This window comes from Ciconia boyciana, chromosome 4 (assembly GCF_034638445.1).
Source record: "Ciconia boyciana chromosome 4, ASM3463844v1, whole genome shotgun sequence".
NCBI classification, from domain to species: Eukaryota; Metazoa; Chordata; class Aves; order Ciconiiformes; family Ciconiidae; genus Ciconia; species Ciconia boyciana.
In genome coordinates, this window is record NC_132937.1 from 94,902,005 (window position 1) to 94,916,156 (window position 14,152).

At 36.6% G+C, this 14,152-nt stretch overlaps 1 protein-coding gene across 3 annotated transcripts in view; it reads left to right on the forward strand.

Annotated features, from left to right (window-relative positions):
- RASGRF2 (Ras protein specific guanine nucleotide releasing factor 2) overlaps positions 1 to 14,152 on the forward strand; it is a 154,601-nt gene that overhangs the window by 86,578 nt on the left and 53,871 nt on the right. For 2 of the 3 annotated variants that reach the window (XM_072860670.1, XM_072860668.1), the window contains 5 exons: positions 2,633 to 2,715; positions 4,791 to 5,039; positions 5,349 to 5,737; positions 9,034 to 9,162; positions 10,445 to 10,534. In XM_072860670.1, coding sequence (XP_072716771.1) covers positions 2,633 to 2,715; positions 4,791 to 5,039; positions 5,349 to 5,737; positions 9,034 to 9,162; positions 10,445 to 10,534 — 940 coding nt within the window. The remainder of the gene's footprint in view (positions 1 to 2,632; positions 2,716 to 4,790; positions 5,040 to 5,348; positions 5,738 to 9,033; positions 9,163 to 10,444; positions 10,535 to 14,152) is intronic. The other variant, XM_072860669.1, reaches the window with a different exon arrangement.

Genomic DNA, 14,152 nt, shown 5'->3' on the forward strand with positions numbered 1-14,152 from the left:
GTCGTCTTCTCCAATCCACTCCAGCTCCAAACCACGCTACTGTGGTGTTATGGAAAGAGCTGGAAAGCTCCACAGCTGACTTGAGAGCTGCGTGCCTACAAAGCTTGGAAGTGTCTTAGCAAGGCAGAGGTAAACACGACTAGGTGCCTACAGCTGAGAGGGCAAAGGGTGGTCCAGACTGCCAGGGAAAAACGGTAAGAAGGGTTTCTCTCTCGATCCCTCTTGAGGAAGGGGAGATCTCCTGGCTTTTGAAGATGGTGTATTCTGAAGAGATATGGGGCCAACAGTTAACAGCAGCTTATAAGTGAAAGTCTGAGAAAACTGAGATCTGTTAGCCTTGGGAGGCTGAAAAAGCTTCTCCAGCCTTACAAAGGAAGGGAAGCCAGAGATGCTGAGGGGGTCAGCACCAGCTTAAAAGAAAAAAGGAGTAAGAAGGGGCACAAGATGCTGTGCAGACTGCACAGGCATTTGGGACGCGAACTGGTATCGCTGTTTACAAGTAGCAATCGAGTCAGTTGACTTAGTGCGTATGCTCAATCTGGAGAGCAAGAAAGAAGAAAGTAATGCCAGAAGCATGCTCCCTGTCTTCTCCTGGACAAAGAAAATTTGGGGTGAAAATTTGGATAACGCATGAGAACTTCTAAACAATTTCAAGACCACTTGTCTCTTGATAAACAAATTGTGTTTCTGACTAAGCCCATTGCCAGCAGAAACCTTGCCATAAATAATTACTGACTTGCCTGCTCAGAAGCATTTTTTTCTTTTTAACCCTGGCTACAACCTTCAAGGAGAGCATAGGAACTATGCTAACAAAAAGGGCATATAAAAAGTATTTGTTTAGTAAATATGTGTTCTCCTATGTTAGCAAGTAAAAAAAGTGTACGTGTAGTTGCTGTTCACTCACAGCATTAGTGTTGGTGTCCAGAATTTTGCATCTTTTTCTGCATCTGCATTCTATATCTATTAGATTATATATGCATATGACATAGAAGTCATATTTGTCTATACGTTCCTAGGGAGGCTTCTTGAATTTATATTCCTTTCACACAAACCATATACTTTTATGAAAAATGCATGGTTTTTGTTGATGCTGAAGAAGCCTCCTCTCTTCTAGTTTCAGCTTGTTGTCCTTTGGCCCTAGATCCCAATTACACTCATTCCTGAGCTAGAACGATAATATCTGTCAGGGAGGTGATAAATGCTAGGCCTATGCAGACTAAAGATAACAGTGCTGAATTACCTCAGGCAGTTTTATGATTGGTACTAAGGGCTTCTTTGCAACATTTAAAATTCACATGGGAGAAATTATGTGTTTTTATTAGATGTGTTTTTCTCAGTGCTTTTAGATAATGATTTGATAAAATAATAATGTGAATTGTTACAACTGCACTTTTCAAATAATCTTAAATACCTGAATTTAAAAACACATATAGCTACATAGATCATACTTTAAATGTATAGCTATGTAGATATATTTTAAACCTGAAGAGGCCTCTGATTATTTTGTTTGCCCAGTCTAACATCAATCGTTATTTTACTATGAGATGTTCCAAAGCCAGCAGACTATTTTTATTCTTAAAGTCAACGTAAATGTGTATAATAATTTTGGAAACTCCTTTTTACTGATGTGAAGAAATACTGTAACATATTTTTATATATACATATATATATATATATATATATATAGGTATGATACATGATGAATAAAACTAGAAGATGAGTCCTGTAGTGGTAGGTAGAGGGTACTTGTTGCAGACCCTATAAGCCTTATCCACTAGCAGGCTCTCTGCTGACTTCCAAGAGCAAGGCTTGTGGTACTGTGTTATCTTAGCTACATAAAAGTAGAAACCAGAAGATAATGGTGTACAAATGACTTCGAGGTACCTCTATGCACCGCCAGCACTGAGCTGCTTTGAGGCTTGAAGAACAGCTTATGCACCACTAGTTTGTAAACTTCTACTGGCCACAGGACAGCCTGTAATTTCTAAAGCAATATGGGCTCCGACCATGCCCCAGAAGTGTCTTTCCAACTTCTAATACCTAGCCCAAAACATTTATACAAAAGTTTGCAAGGAACTCCTTGGACAGCATCACCATAGCTATGTTTCACAATAACAGAACCAGTTGAATTTGTTTTTACAAGTGTGTTTCTAGAAACTGTTTATATTTCTCTTTGGTCTTTTTGCACAGCGTAAAGGTTAAGGTATTACTGTATCCGTTTGTGTATGAAGTATTCTAACTTTCTTGCAGTATTGATTTTTCAAGCTCAACGCTCATTCAGGAAATGCTACAGATATTTAATTTTGTCCAGTTTCAAAGGAACTTCAAAGCAAATTTCACTTCCAACTCAAAATACTTAAATCATGTGGAAAAACAGATGCTGAGCTGAATACCCTGAGTGTGCTGGTAAAGATGCATAGACTTGCAGATGTGCAAATCAAAGGAAGAAGACGAGAAAAGCATGTCCACTATAATTCTTGCATCACTGCTTTCCATTTATGAAAATACCTTTTACCAATCAGTCCATACCCTGTAAAAGCTATGCTTTAAGCTTACAGTGATATGAAAAGTGTGGAAATAAGTCCCTTTACCCTGTGCTTTTTTTAACAATTCTCAATGTTTATTTTCACAGTGCATTGATAATATAAGGTGCAATGGTTTAATGACCATAGTGTTTGAAGAAAACTCAAAAGTCACGGTGCCACATATGATCAAGTAAGTGCAACATTTTTTTCCCAGTGAACAAAATAGCTTGTTGGTTTTTTTAATAAAAGTTTTAACAAAAGAAAATGTGTATTTGGCAAATACAAACTTCTAATTTATTTTTTCCCCATTTTTGTTGAATGGAATTAATTCTACATCCCAAAACATATCTTTTCAAATCTTTTTTTTCAAATGGTAGGGATGACTTAAAATGATAAACTCTAAATGCACAGTATTGGACTGTATAGGATCAGAGCTCAGATTTTTCTATTATTTAAGAAGTTGCCTTCAGTTATGCTTCAGATGAATAATTTTATTCTCTGTTAGTTTTTCTCTGCCATACCACTCATAATTTTATTGAATATATTTTAAAATGTCTTAAAAATTTAGGTGAATGCAGACAAGCATCCTTTTCCAAGGTATTTTGTGGTATTAGCCAAAATTTTTCTTCTCTTTGTTACCCTTATTTCGGGGGGGGGGGGGGAATTTCTTTCATAATTTTAACTAATCGCATCAAGGTAATATCATTATTCATAAACCTGCTTCCTTCACCCTTGGATTCTTTCAGTCATTTACTGTAATAAGTAATTTTTATTTGTAGACAGCAATTTTCAGTACATTATTCCAAATTTCTAACACAGTTTTACCTCTTGGATCCTTTACAGATCTGTATTTACATGAGTTTTACCTACTATTATCCAATATAAATTCTAAGGAATAGAACATAGCGATAGAAATATAAGTATTTCCTTTCTTACTGTTATCTGTCACTAGGCCATTTCTCTCTTGGATGTACTCCGTACATTAAGGTTTCTCAAATGCCTCTTTTGTAGTTGTTGCCTCTCCTCTCTTTGTATATGTTTAGAAATGAAAAAGAAATAACATCTCTGAATACACTATTAGGGCACATACCTGGAAAGACAGCATTTTATTGTGTTCAGTTTTATTCCAGGAACTCCCCAGTGTGTAAACACTTCTGTTACCTGCTGAATGTTAACAATGTGTTCATCTGTTTTCAAATTGTAGAGTACAGCAAGGTCTTAATCCCAATGTCAAGAGAAGGAAATCTTAATTCTAAAAAACGTACAGGATCTTAACAACAAACACAAATTTGGTGTTCTCTTGCTGAGATTTTACTCACCTGATTTTTAGCACACATTGACTTTTACAGTCAGATGTCTTTGGATGAAATAAAAAAAAATCGCCACTTTTCTGAGGACCCAATTTAAGAAAGAAGAATTTTTTTTTTTTTTTTTTTTTTTTTTTATGTAATGCAGTGTAGAAGTGTGTGGAGTACCTTGATGCTGTATTCTAAGAAAATCCAATCATTTTTACTGAAAAGATCAGGCAGTATTGAAAGATGCTTTACTTAATATCCATCCCATTTTTTTACAAACTAAGCCTTCAACTAGATAAAATTACGCAAAACTGAATTTGGAAAAAACACATCATGAGTAGGGTTATGTAAATGATAAATTTTAGTTTTGAAGTCCAAACAAAAGTTAGTCCCAATTTTTTTACTGCAACAAAGCTCCTCCATGGTTTCTGCTTTGAAATTTGAGATGTTTCATGCTGTTCCTGTTTGCTTTTCTAAAAAAATAATAAGTTCTTGGGAGTCTGAGGGCTTACAAGTGAGACTTAAGCTTAGCTAAGGGGTTCATTTTGCTGTCTTTTGCTGGAGTCCATTAGTTTATTTTATATAAAGCAAGAAAAAATTGCCATCGATGCACAATTATTCTATAGTGAGCTTCTTGTACTGTAGCCTTACAGGCCACAACAGCCTGAAAGAGACAATAGCGGACAATTTTGCCTGCTGTTTCATTTCGGAAATTTAGGCTTCATTAATTATTTCTTAGATTTTGAAATGTTGTAAGTTAATTATTTGCCAAAAATAAAATTTAAATGGCCTTAGTTATGACGTAAAATATAACTGAATGGAAGCAGCTTTCACCACAAATTAAGAGTTTTCTTTTGTTGATGAAATACAAGAATGGATATATATTTGCTGATTCCATGTTGACAGGAATAGCTAAAGTGATATCACTACTGTACATTGGTAAAATGTTCTAAATTTAATTTTTGTGCAGATCTGATGCTCGTCTTCATAGAGATGACATCGATATCTGCTTCAGCAAAACACTGAATTCCTGCAAAGTGCCCCAAATCCGTTATGCAAGCGTCGAGCGCCTTTTGGAGCGGCTAACAGACTTGCGATTTCTAAGTATTGATTTCCTGAATACGTTCCTACATACTTACCGCATATTTACTACTGCAGCTGTTGTACTGGAAAAACTTTCAGACATATACAGACGGCCCTTCACTTCCATTCCTGTCAGGTGAGCGCTAGGGTTTTTTCCTTCTATCATAGACTTCTTTACAGAATTACCATGGCAGCATTTGTTTGTTTGTTTTTTACCATTTTTTTTTAATATGAATAATTTAAGAAGAAAGTTCTTCCTTTGTAAATAGGATGTATGATTTTAGATAAGTCTGTCTCAACTTTCTGCCTAGGCTTTAAGGACTAAGTGTCATATAGATTTTGCAGTGCCATGCAGATTTGCACAAAATTTGTCTCTAAGTGTTTTCACTTAAATCTGTTTGGCATTTGTTATCATCTATTGATTTTTTTTCTTTCTTCCTCTCAGGTCTTTGGAGTTATTCTTTGCCACCAGTCAAAACAACAGAGGAGAGTACCTGGCTGATGGGAAGTCACCACATCTCTGTCGCAAGTTTTCTTCTCCTCCTCCATTGTCACTTTCCAGAACTTCCTCACCTGTCAGAACCCGAAAACTTTCGTTGACCTCACCACTGAATTCAAGGATCGGTGCCCTTGACCTCTCTACTTCATCTGTGGCAAGCAGTCCTACCTCGACCTACAGCCCGGCCACCTCCCCACCGCCAACGGGTAGCAAAGTACCGCTGGACCTTAGCAAAGGGCCCTCCTCTCCTGAGCAAAGCCCTGGCTCCATAGAGGACAGCTTGGAGAACCCTCGTGTTGACCTCTGTAACAAGCTGAGGAGAAGCATTCGAAGAGGTATTATATATCCACAAAGTAATAAATGTTACTTTTGATAAATTGGGTAGTCTTTAAGCTAGGCTTGACTTTTATCAGATTACTGCTGAGAAGTTGTTTCTCATGTCTTTATTTTTGTCCTGATCACCGTAAGTTGTGTTGTGAAACCAAATACTTTGCTCTCTGTTTCTTCTCTAGTAGAGGCTGTGATGCGTTGTCTGTTTCCACGGCTTTGTTGCTTCTTTGTGAGAATAGCAGTATGGCAGAATGGCCTTGTCTGTGTTCTCTTCAGCAGAGTGTTAAGGAGAAGGGCAGAAGGAAATATTTGATGCCAGTTGTGTTTCCTGAGGTGAAAGATTTTGCAGTTGTACCATTACTACAGGAAGTAAAATATTAAGTTAAAAAGAAATAGGGATGTAAAGACCTAACAGCTTTAACATGTTAACATAACAGGGCTAGTTTTCCAGAAGGATTTCATCACTAATCCAAACAAATAATTTATGTGATGCACTTGGTACATTGGTGAGATTCATACCACCTGGTTGTTATCCATCCAGAAGGTAGATGTCTAAAATAGATTAATTGCTGCTGTGCAAATGCATGTTTTCCTCTGTGGATTGTGTAAGACACCTTGGAATAGGTACTACTTCCAGAGGTCTAAAGTTAGTTGTTATAAACCTCAATGTGGGCATCTAGAATGGGATCACTGTATTTATAGATTGCAAAGCAAGAAAGTAACTCTAATCTCATAGGATGCATAAGTGTGCACTTATTTCTGATTGCTCTTTGGGGATGGAGGGATGGTCTTCTGAGTTAGAATAGAAGTATATAGTAATTTTTTGTATTGTTGTTACATTAAACAGAAGATGACAAAATAAAAAAATGCTATTTTATTCCTAAAATTCATGTTTAGAAATGGTCTTACATGTCCTGACTTGCAGTCTGAGGAATTTGAACTGTAAATCTCAGCAAAATGTAGCTCAATTTTACTTGCAAGTACTGTAACAATGAAAAGTGATATAACCCAAGAGGAAAGAAGAAAAAGATTACCAAACATAAACTGAGAAAAATATGATTGAAGCATTATGTTTACTCCTTACTGATGAATTGAAATAAGTGGCCTGGTAAGAAATTTGATGTTGTATTATGCAGAGGGATTGTTTTTACAGAATGTAGCCTATTGTTTAACAAAAAAATCTTTTTGACAGGCAAGTTAGCCACCTTAGCATTATAGGAGTCTATTCTTGCCCATGCTTTATGCTTTCATAAAATGCTGGTTGGCTGTTATACTTAATCATTATATTTCTGTATGCTGGATGTTTTTAAATGAATAGCATAACAGACTATATATATATATATATATAAAATATAGTATTTACTATGTAGAATTGGTCAAATTCTTCTTGTGCACTAGTGTAACCACATTCAAATCAATGTGATAGCACAGCATGTCCCAAAATATAGGCCATACATTAAAATTAATTGTACACAGGTTGGTGTTAGGTATAACATTTTCTGCTGTACACTGTAAAGTAAACTAGTAAAGAACAGGTTATTCTGGCCTAGTGTTAGCACTAGACATTGTTGCAGAGGTATTCCGATTTTGCATTCCAGTCTATCAAAGCTGGAAGTGTCATTTGGGCAGCGTGAGGAACATTTGGAAATGGCAAGAACCTCATATAAATGCTAAATTGCTGTCTGTGCACTGTCTCCAGTCCCTTTGGGGATCTTCTGCTGAACAGTTTGCACTCAGTTAGGAGGAATTTGCAGCTAGATAGCTCTGTTCTGTGGGGGAAAGTCCTTTTGTCACCCAGCTGCATATAGCATGTTGAGGAAGACGAGTAAGTTTAAAAAGAAATCTCACAAGGAGAATGGAAATGGGTAGTAGGAGAACTACAAAATGCTAATCTGCACGTTTCCTATCATACGTAATGTGTTTCTTTGTTTCTGAAGTTTTCTGGGTAAGGAGACCCGTTCTACTTAATCAGGAGCCACCACCCCATTATGGTTAATACTGTTGCTCTGGTACTGCCAGATGTCCAAGAAAACAACTACGGCTTACTCTAAATCCAATATAACCGTACAAATTCTGTTCCCCAGGACATATTATTATGGTGGTGGTTGTTCTCCTTGAATGTTGTCCATTTACATCCTGGAATTTCCACCTTCTTTGACCACTTCCAAAGTTGTTGTTTGCTTTCAAAGTTTTTGTTTTCCAAAGTTTTTGTTTACATGTGTATTTATATATACAATGCTTATGCTGCAGGCACAGTTGTCTTTCATATCAAATGTAGGATATATTTTATCAGCTTGTTTTCCCTCATTTTGGAAGTAGTATTTCTGCCATTCCTTTTTTGTTCTTCTGATAGAAGAACTCCTCCATGGAGTAATCTGCTCTCCAGTGCTGTTTGGCCATTTTATTGGGCAGTTTTTGATTACACATAGTTATCCAACAAGGATTATTTTCCCTAGCTCGTGTAAAACCTATGAGTTTAAGTGTCCTTATTACCTGTGCATTTCACTGCATATTCTGCTGACTTAAAGTGCAGTCTTAGCCAAGCTATTTATAAAACTGACAACTGACAACTTGCTGGTTTTCACCAAGTTCGTTATTTATGAGCTTTTGTGTGGCTATGTCATTGGTACAAAACTTTCCCAGTCCTTTAACTCCATCCAGAGGATAATTATTGCTGAGTCTTCTTAATGCAAAAGTTTCATGGCAAGTTCCAGAAGCAGTACTGTTTAAAACAACTATAAACCACAGATTAAATGTAAACAACTTTGTGTTAGATGGTATTTAGTGGTATTAGGTTGGTATTGAAACAGTGGTACTAAGTGCTATTAATTAATGGCCATTTTTTTAAACATTACCTTTCACTGAAGCCTACTTTGCTGTACATATTCTTTTTTATCAATGCAGTACAGTTCAGATTGTTCAAAGTTGATCATTAGCAGACTTTCTATCTTTTGGAGTTTGTAAACTGAGAATCCTCCTGAATCACCCACATACTCTATAATCTCTGCAGAGGCACTCCATAGCTAACACAAACTAATCTGACTATACTCTGTGCTTTAAAAAACCATATCTTACAGCCCCATACCATAGTTCCCTATGGCCTCTTGATATTTTCAAAGAACATTTATACTTTATAAATACATTAATAGAATAGAATAGAGTAAAATAGAATAGAATAGAAATCACTACATTAATTAAGTGGCTATATAATTATTTTTATAATGTATAATATTATAATATAATTAAAGAGTTGTAAATTATGAATGATCATCCCAGTATTAACATTTATTCTCTTTTAAAGCAGCAGTTCTAGAATCTGTGTCAGTGGATCGGACAATTCCTGAAAGCACCTCAGCAGTGGATACCACAGAGCTTTCCCCGTGTCGATCCCCTTCGACACCACGTCATCTCCGTTATCGTCAACCAGGAGGTAAGAACCTGATGTTTCTTGCCTCTATCAGTCCCTTTAAAGAGTTTAAATACTGTAGCTGTAATGTTTGCAGGGTATTAGAAAAGAATAATGTTTGAATAATGTGTTTTGCTTGTATTTTCCTTATTTCTCAGGTATTAAAAAAAAAGCTGTTAGAATGTGAATTATACCAGTTAATTTGTATAGTAATAACAAGAGACTTGGAAGCATATTGGGACTTTGATATGATGAAATGTTCTTAAATAGCTCGAGCAGGATGTGCCCAAATTCAAGGCTAATATTGAATCAGTCCTATTCTCGCAAAACTCTCAAGACCTTGACAGATCTTTTTCAGCTACTAAGGGGTCATATTTTGCATACCATATGTAATCATGAAATACTCAACACCCATTATTGTCAATGGGGAGTGACTGTGTCTGTTTCTTTGTATAACACTGAACATTTACAGATGGTGTCACATTATTTGTTCCAAAATTTGAATAAACTGCTCAATTGAAGAGGAAAAGTGAGAGCTGGAGCTCCTCAAATAGCTCTCACGTGGCTCTTTGAAATCATTAACAGAGCTGTGAGCTACGTCCATGAACGCTTACAATGCTGCCATCTCATGCAAGCCAGATTTCTAGGCAGTTATTTCATGCCTGGGATTAAACCAACAAAAACAGAGCAGAGTCTTCTCAACTGTTAAGAAGTTGCTGAGACACTTTAATTTTAAACCAATAGTAGTCTTCTGTTATTGGGCATGTTTATGGTGAGATGGCAAGATTTGGGAGTTGGAAACTGTGCGGGACAGTGCCATATTATCTGAGTACTAGTCAGAAGCAGTGTTCACAGCATGCGCTATAGAGAAAGTTTGATAAATTGTGCAAAACTGTACTCATCCTAGGCAGTGACCTAGGAAAATATGTGAATCTAGTTATTGGAAGTTGGCTAATATGCTTAGTTCTTTAACATGTTTTTTTGTTTAGGTTAATTTTCTACACCATTGTTTCTGTTTTTTTTTTTTTCTTTTTCTGTTTGGTTGCTGCTTGTTCCTCACCTTGGCAGTGTCTTAGACATTTTTTTCCATAGCAATGTTAATTATACCGACCTGGAAATAAAACTTAAAACACAAATATTATGATATTTTTATTTCCCTTAATATAAAGTGCTCTGGCAATGAAAACATAAAACATTCACAAAGTATAAACATTAGTGAAGATTTTAAGTATTATTGTTGCTTAGCTTGAAAAATGTGAAAAGTATGTAGAAGTTGTTAACTTTTCTCTGTCTGTTCCCTTTATAGTACAAACTGCTGACAACAGCCACTGTTCGGTTTCTCCTGCTTCTGCTTTTGCTATTGCTACAGCTGCAGCAGGGCATGGGAGTCCACCAGGTGAGAGAAATGTGCTGTACAAAGAGACATAACAATAAGATACCTAGGTCTCAAAATGTAAATACTTCCTGAGAACATAATTACCTGAATCCTAAATAGCCACTGATTTGTTACTTTAATCTGCTGGTGTTTTGGGTCTGGAATCCTGCCCTTTGTGTGGACTTTGCAGTACACCATTCACAGATAATTGGAGTCTGGGCTTCCAGTTGTGTGGGCATTATGAAAATACTTGTATTGTAGCTCATTTAATTGAAAGTGAAATTGACACGTAAGAATGACTAAAACAGCTTAAGACACACTGTTCAGGTACATCCACCCTGTTGCATTTCCTGCTGTGGCAGTCTGGAAATTTTGGCTGATGAAGCAATTTATGTCACCAAAGAGTAAAATAATCTTTTAGGCTGTTTATATACCACCCTGTCCGGGGGAGTTGCCAGCAACCATCACCATGTCGGCTTGAAAGAGGGAAAGGATGAGAATGTATTCAGAAATATCTTTTAGAACAAAAGATGAAACCTAGCAAATGAGGACTGCATACTATACCACATACCTTCAAGAAGGTCGTGTGAGCTTTGTGCCTTTGTTTTGTGGACTCTAAGGAGACTGCCAAACTATTCAGTGAGATTTTGAATTATCATGGTATAAACCAATGATAGCTTTTCTTGTTGACTTAGATCAGAATTATATTTATCACTCCACATTTTCAGTTCATCACCTATTAGTTGAATTCTTGTATTCTGTCCTTAATATTTCTAGTCCAGCCTATTACTGAAAGATTAATGTTTTACATATACGTAATCTGCTAAACATCTGGATCATATCTTTCTTGTTTTTATTTTTTGTATTCACTTACAACTTAAGATTTTATTTAAAAAATGAGCCTTTTAATGTCCAAGGTTTGTATACATAAGAGCAGTCGTACTTAACTAAATTATTGCAAGTGTGTACTGTATATTGCTTGGAAAGAAGCTATGTTGTCTACTGACTGGAAGTATTTAGTGCAACTTAAAATTTATTTAAGTTTTGAATTCACTTGCTGCCTTCTGTGTACCCTTTGACATATTAATATCTTCCACTGAGTCCTGTCCTAGGTCATGTTACAAATAAAATGCAACTTTTTTAAAGTCCACAAAATCAATTTCACTTTGCATTGACACACTCAAACCCACAGTTCATTTTGATTATGTATGACAAAGCATAGTCCAACTGTAAATTAACACCTGCCTCTGTTCCATCAGAAACTGCTTTGAAGACCCTAGTCTCAAAATCACTCATGAAATTCTATGCAAGTCAGTAAATCGTCACCGTTGATTTCAGTGGATTTTGTATCCACTGTGTCTAAGGTTGTGGTCATTTGGTCATTCGGTTGTGGTCATTCGAGTGAGTAGGCGTCATGAGAAAATAATTTGTGGATAAACATGGATCAGTGCTCCTGTTACTCTTGTGTACTTCCTGTGATCTTTAGATGTTCAGAAGAGAGTAATGTTCAGTGTTAGGAACTTTATGAACATGTCACAAACATGTATTTAGTAAATTTTTTTTTAACGATGAATGTCTTCTGCCTTTGGAATCAGACATAGCCAAAGCATCAGCGACACATTTTCCTTTATGAATTAATTCCAGTGTGTTTATAAATCGTTCAAAAAGCACAGTAAGAGTAAAAAATACCTTTTTTTCCCACTAGGACCAATTCAATTAAAAATTACTGCCTTTGTATTGTTAAAAGCACAGCTTTTCAGTATTTGTAGTATTGAAGTGTGAGAGAAAATAAAATCTACAAGTAATTGAATCAATCAGTTGAAGGAATATCAAAGCATGAGGATATTGAAAAAGGAAAAAACAACATCCCTAATATTCTTAAATGATTTTTTGTGTTGCTGTTTAAGCTAGTTCTGCATAAAAGGTCATTCTTCTGGGTGATGTAAAAAACAATAAGAAGGTTCTGCAGCAAATCTGACAAGAAAAGTGTGTGGGGAGTCTCAGGAGACTGAGCTGGAGCAAGGCTGTCCACCTACAATCAATATGAAAATTCAAGGCTACGAACCACAGCTTAAACAGCTGAAATCACCTGTTTTGTGACTTGATGCAATTAATCACGGTAGAGATCGTATTAAAGTTGCAGAGTCATGCAGTTCAAATTTAGGTAGTTCAAATAATTTTATTTCTTCCCCATGTATGTGTTATCATAATTATGTGTTTTTTTAAAATAATGCCTTTTTTCCCCAGTGGGCTCTTCTCTCATTCACTGCATAGGATGGGCATGATCCCTCAGTGAATCAGGTCTGGGTAGTGAATGAGATTTATGGCTTTTTTTTCTTTTTTCAGTTGGTCCTTGGCCTCACTGCCGCAGACAGTGTGTGCCATTTAATATACTCCTACATGGAACAGAAATAGAATGGCAGGTGACATTCAGTGTTGATAAATACTAAGTAATGCACATGAAGAAAAACAGTCTGAGATCTACACCTGAGAAGATGGGCTCTGTGCTGGACATTATCACTCAGGACCAAGAGCTGAGGATTACAATAGATAGTTCCGTTAAACAATCTTAGTGCTCAGCAGGAGCCAAAAAGGTAAAGGAAACATCAGGAATTATTAGGAAAGGAACACAGAACAAAGCAGAGAAGACCATTGTGCTACCACAGTATAAATCCATAATTTGCAAGCGTATTGAAGACTACGTAGAGTTGCGATATGTCTTGTTTAAGATGAGGGGATGAGAACTAGAGAAGGTTGAGAGTTTGCAATCAAGGATGAGTGGAAGTATGAAATGGCTTCTGTGCATTTGAAGTTTAGAGAAGAGATGGCTTTGGGGGTTGATGAGAAAGTTCTGCAAAATCATGGATGTCACAGGGAGACTTAGTAGGCATTTGTTGCTTTTTCTGATGCAAGAGGTAGGAGGCATTAGATGAATTTCATAAGGCCAAGGGTCAAAACAAACACAACTTTGTGGTTCTTTGTGCAATGAATAGAAGGCCTGTGAGATTCTGCTGAGGGGCATTGTGAAGGGAAGAGACTTACCCAGGTTCAAAAAGTGGACAGCTACCTGCAAGTGAGAGTCATTAGTAGTTAGTAGACCGGCAAACTAGAAAAGGTTCAGGAGTTATGGGAAAGTATTAGGAGGTAAGAGTCATCTCTGTGTCTTCTGTTCTCACTGTTCCCTGAAGCCTTCTGACTTCTGGCCGTTTTGTTTTGGTTTGGTTTGGTTTGGTTTGTTTTTTTTCCAGGGTATGATCTCTTAGCTCTTCTCAACTTTCAGTCTTCCAGTTCTGACTGTTCAGGGATGCATTGAGGCAAGCAGGTAAACAGACTCATTGTAAAGCCCTATAGTCACACACTCTACCAGAACCAGAAATGAAAAATGTTTAATCATCTCCTGTGGAGAGTGCTGGCCATAACATTTTATAATTGCTGTCACCGTGCAAAGATAAGTTTATATACTGATAAGTATGCAAAGCTCTGAACAGCTCTTCCAGGGTGTATGATGTCTGTGCTTATCTTATGATAAGGAACTGAGGGAACACTGCCTATGTTGGTCTTGTCTGCAGGCTTAATGACTGCAAATGGCTTGATGGGAAGCCAAAGTTGAAAGACTTTTCAGTACTTTGGTCTGCTTTA